Here is a 5,206-nt window from a genome sequence, read left to right on the forward strand (position 1 = left end):
ATATATATATATATATATATATACAATATATATACATACATATATATACATATATATATATATATATATATATATATATATATATATAAAATTCTTAACCATTTATGTATTGCTTTTACATGATATCACAATGTCAGTGAAGCTCAGTTTTGGCCAACTTACTTCGTTTGATAGCCGCTCGTATAGAAGACAGGGGTCCTTGGCTGAAAAGCGAGAACAGGGAGTCCATTTATCATTAAGGTGTGGGGCTCATACAGACAAGAGCAGGTTCATACCTTTGTGGTGACTCAATTGTTAAAAATAAATCTCTTTGCTCACCCCTGGTCAACACCATACAGTATTCCCTATCCATGCTGCTACCTAATACTGTTGATGCCAAATTACACAAAGATAAAATGATTTAATGTAATGTCTAACATTAAACTAAAAAATTGACAAAAAAAAAAACAATGACTTGAAAAATGTCTAGTGATTCATAATATGGTACAGTACGTTACACTACATCTCCACACTACAGTTTAGTATACAGTTGCTAAAGGGAGAAATGATTGATTACTGAGATGTAAACATACAGTAGGAGTGGCACATGTGAATACACACATATGGAGTCATTAGTAGGAAAAGAGCAGTAAAAAAGTTAATTAATAGTTTAAACATTTTTACAGTAGAAATGTCTTGAATTAAGTTTATGGTTTAATGTATGCAGACACAGCTCAAAGCTGAAAAATCAAAGTCCTAGTTCAGATAATTATGGATTAATTAAGGGATCAGCAAGAGGGTTTTAGTCACATAAATATCTGTTCACTTCTGCATTACTATTCAACAAAGTATCTGTTATTTAATGCAAAAATTTAAGAAAACAGTTTCACACATAGTATCACCACAGGTTTATATTAAAAAAAACATCCTGCAAATGCTATTCGTGTGCCCAGGTGAAATCCACCTACCTTACACAAACAATGGTGCCCAGTAAATGCTACCACTTCCAGGTAAATACAGGACTAAATGACACGCTCTCTCCACACGGGAGCCGAACATGTTTGACACGGTTGGATATCCTCAGGCTGTTCACTTCTCAATCATAAAGATTATTTTCTAATCCTCAATTCTCATCGCATTATAATATTAAGATCCGCTGCTTTTGTGCTTTTGTCGTTTTAAAGTGTAGAGATTAACAACTGTGATATTGTGTCTGTTTACCAAAGCCACAGTCAATTCTCAGTGGAGGCGGGCTCATCATTAACACAGATGCTGCTCATTAAGGACTGACTGCAGGAGGATGATCTAAGCTACCTGGGGGAAAGACCAACAATCCTCGCCCTCCGCTCAATACCACATTGTTTATTTATTTCATTAACTAAGCTGTAAACACAGGGATCTTAAGACTAAAAACATTGTGTGTATTAAAAAAACAATCCAGATCTCTACGTGTCAGTGAGGAGGCTTTACTTTCCTTAATGTCTGTAAACCACAACTAAAAAAATGCAGCCTGACGTATTTGTCCCCATGCTGACCTTCTGTCAGTCAGTCAGTGAGAATAGATCAGTGCATTGTTTGCTCCATTCACAACTTCACCATCAGCAGATATCACTGTTAAAGAGATAGTACCCCATTCCCAGTAACAGATACAGTTTGGTGACACTTAACAAATGTGATCTACAACTGTTGGTAGTAATGCAAAAAAATATGAACAAAAACAAAAAGAACTAGAAGGAAAAATGACATACCTTGAATGTAAATGATCTGGTTTTGTTCTTTCAAGATGATCTGTAGAGGAAGACAGAGAGAAACAAAGATAACATCACCTATCGGCAGTGGTTTCATAAAAAACTATTTCACTTACAAATGCAGTTTGTTATTGAAACCTTTTATCGCAGTATGTTTACCTTTTTTTTTGTGCGATACTGATATACTGTATATTGTGACTTTATTGACAATCTACTTGAGAAAGTTGAATTACAACCTGACAAATCAAGACACTCTGTCACATTGACCTTGCCCACAATGGCCCACTACATACAGAAATATTAAGAGAAATCGCCCACACGGTTTACGTGTTATATTGTATCATGACATACATTGTTGTATGTTGCCAATTCCTACTTATAAGTCCTATTCTCCGTTAGTACCAGGACAGTGACACAGTTTCCATTGTTTTAACTCAACTTACTGTAGGTACATTGTATCTGATATGACTATATGGTTAAAGTACTGACTTTTAACTTTAAGGGTGTTCACATCCACACTGAGTGAACATTGAAGGACTTGTTACACTTTCAGTATGGTACAATGTCCACTCATTTTAGTGAACTTCAGCAGGATGATCCCAAATATACAGACAAGGCAACCTTATGTCTGCTTGTCTATGGGTTCTAAACTTCAAAAACGTATTGACTACAATGGATTGGCAACCAAATATTAAAAACGATGACTCTGAGTCCCATAAATTTGTAGTCAGCCAACTGAAAAACAAAAAATCACACCAGAACAAGTAAAGCTGTAGGAATGGTATGGATTTTAGCAATCAATTCAATGTTTCATCTCTCCAAAGTTAAACAGTTTCACTTTGATTAATAGCCATGGTTTCATTTAAAATACAACTTGCTACTACTTACAGACAGGACTTTATGAACGAGAAATACAAGTACCTAACCCTTAACCAGCAGGATAAGCAATCACATCTTGATGGACCAGTTAGTCTTAAGTGTGTTGGTACTTCCAAATCTAAATTGACAAAGAAGCCATGACCTAACCATGATGCATAATTATTTTACTTTATAAAAATTACTGCATATGTTACTACAAGCCATGCTGTACATTCCCTCAGTTACACATTTCATGAATATACCCTCTGTATCTTCTATTATGTAATTTACATACAGTAGATAAACAGACTGTTATTGACACTACAACAAAACAAGTGGGCAGACATTTAGCAACATACATGGACATCAACAGCATCATAAAACTCACTAAACAGAAGTCCTAAAAATGGAGTCAGTAGTCAACAGATACTGCGTTGTGTTAACGTGATTCATTGTAACAATAATGCCAGGTGGCCCTAATGATTGGGAATAGGGTTGTTGTATGGGATATACATTATGTTAGCTTACAGGAAAGTGAGTATTAAAATAGCAGATTTTCTAATAAAGTTCAGTATGTAATCAGGCTAAAGTAAAATGAACTGGTACTTTCCAGGCGTTGCCTCAGACACATACAATACCCTTAGTTCTATTATTATTTGGCAGTGACCTGAATTTCCTGTCTTACTCCAACAACAAGTGGTAAAAGGAGCAAAAAGTAGATTTCACATCAAAGTCCATTCAGTTAACAGCTTGATGAAGGAGCAATATCAGTAATGCAAACAATCTAATAAGAGGTCATTTGTTTCCTTATATATGAGAATGTCTTTAGAAGATTAAAGAAAAACTACAGGCAGTTGTTGAAGTCATTGTTGTTAATGCCTCTAGACTGAAACCATGACCTCGTTGGCAGACAAATCCACCTGTCACACCTGTTACTTGTTATCTGTGAGTGCCACAGCGCTACTGCCTCAAGTTACACTTTAACAACGTGCAAGGGGAGCGCTTCTGTAATTTTACTTATTGGGAAAGACATTTTAGCTGTTACTTCACACACACACGCCTCGCCATTTTCTTGTAAATATGCAGTTGAATATACATCTGACAGAATAATATTACTTTTACTCATGCATGCGAAGTGCTGTTGCCCTCTACAGAACATGTCTCTTGTGCAATGATGCCCCTACCTGTGAGGAATTCAAGGAATAAATATCAAATCTTCAGCATCAAACAGATATTTCCACCAGGATCCTCCCTCCTGGTCCATCGAGTGAGTGTGACAAGACTTTGAATCTAGCAGTCACACACCCACAGACACCAGAACAGAGAGGGAGGGCCCTATAATATCTTAGCTCTCCTGTGTTTGTTCGGCTGATCCGATGAACTGGAATGCGGTCATTCAGGAAGTGGTGGTTGTGCTACACGACACTGCACCGTCGCTGTCTTTTTCCCACAAAAGTAAAAGGTCACTTTATATATTTAGATATTTAGACTGTGCCATTTGTCTCTGGCATTAGTTTGAAAGTATTTCAAACATTAACCTTAACAGCTTTGACTGCACCTCTTCTAAGTCATAAAGTCACACCCTATTTGTTTGGCTGAAAATGTAACAGCAAACTTTACATATATAGCATCTTTCATCCTGGTCAATGAAGGCTATTGCACACACAAGTACTATACACGCAAGATGCTGAAGTAAATTAATAAATAAACTGGAAAAAAAGTATGAATATACATGACCAGTAATAAAAAAACTACAACATATTAAGAAAAAATGTATGATAACAGAAAGATTTTGAATCCAAGCTAAAATGGCGAGCTCTTGAGCTTACATTTTCAATATCAAAATGGTAATCTACCCTCTGATTCTCTGGGAGGTTGCGGCAAACACTTGGAGCTCATGAGCTAAATGCTGCTTCACCAAAGGTTTTCATTCTGCGCTTTGAAAGAGTTTGAAGGCTCCCAGAGTACCCGAGGAACCCTCCTGATTTAGATATGTCATCTTTAAAAATATTAAGGTAATTTTTAAATCATTATAAAAACTTACAGGTAATCTGTTAAGGGACTTGTAGGTTTAGTATTTCTTCCTATTCTCAGTCATACAGGAGATGATTCTGCTTTTTTGGGAAACAATATAGTCGACAATTGTAATAGTCAAGCCAGCTAGTAATCTCTTTGTATTGCTTTGGGGCGGAGGAGATTTGTGCACTTTGGTGATACACTAGAGATGGTAAATAGCAGATTTGGTAATATTCCAGATATGAGGCTTAGGGTTGAATTTAGAGTCAAAAATAAAATTTTAATAGCTCGCTAGTTGGCCAGGGTTAAGTCTTTCTCTCTGGGCCTGTACCAATAAAACCAGCACTTCTATCGTTATTGTGGTTGAGCTGTAGGAATTGCAACACTGGTATATTAATATTTCTCAAATACTTTACTACTTACTTCTCAGTTTATACTTTATGTATGAACTGGAAGAAACAATAACATAAAGCTGTGTATTATGCAGCCATGAAAGGAGATTCAGGGAGATACCATCGTCTGAGACAGCAAACTGGTATGCAGATTCAAATAGAGCAGCCGTAGATTTTATCCGGATATAGCCGATTAAGAATTTCGGCTTTGTC

At 36.2% G+C, this 5,206-nt stretch overlaps 1 protein-coding gene across 2 annotated transcripts in view; it reads right to left on the minus strand.

Annotated features, from left to right (window-relative positions):
• sh3d19 (SH3 domain containing 19) overlaps window positions 1-5,206 on the minus strand; it is a 16,773-nt gene that overhangs the window by 9,197 nt on the left and 2,370 nt on the right. For both annotated transcript variants that reach the window (XM_035660573.1, XM_035660572.1), the window contains exons 2-3: window positions 1,728-1,767; window positions 163-203 (exon numbers count right to left, since the gene is read on the minus strand). In XM_035660573.1, the coding sequence (XP_035516466.1) occupies window positions 163-203; window positions 1,728-1,767 (81 nt within the window). The remainder of the gene's footprint in view (window positions 1-162; window positions 204-1,727; window positions 1,768-5,206) is intronic.

Source organism: Morone saxatilis, unplaced genomic scaffold, assembly GCF_004916995.1.
Source record: "Morone saxatilis isolate NCDOM2014 unplaced genomic scaffold, NCSU_SB_2.0 Contig17, whole genome shotgun sequence".
Lineage (NCBI taxonomy): Eukaryota > Metazoa > Chordata > Actinopteri > Moronidae > Morone > Morone saxatilis.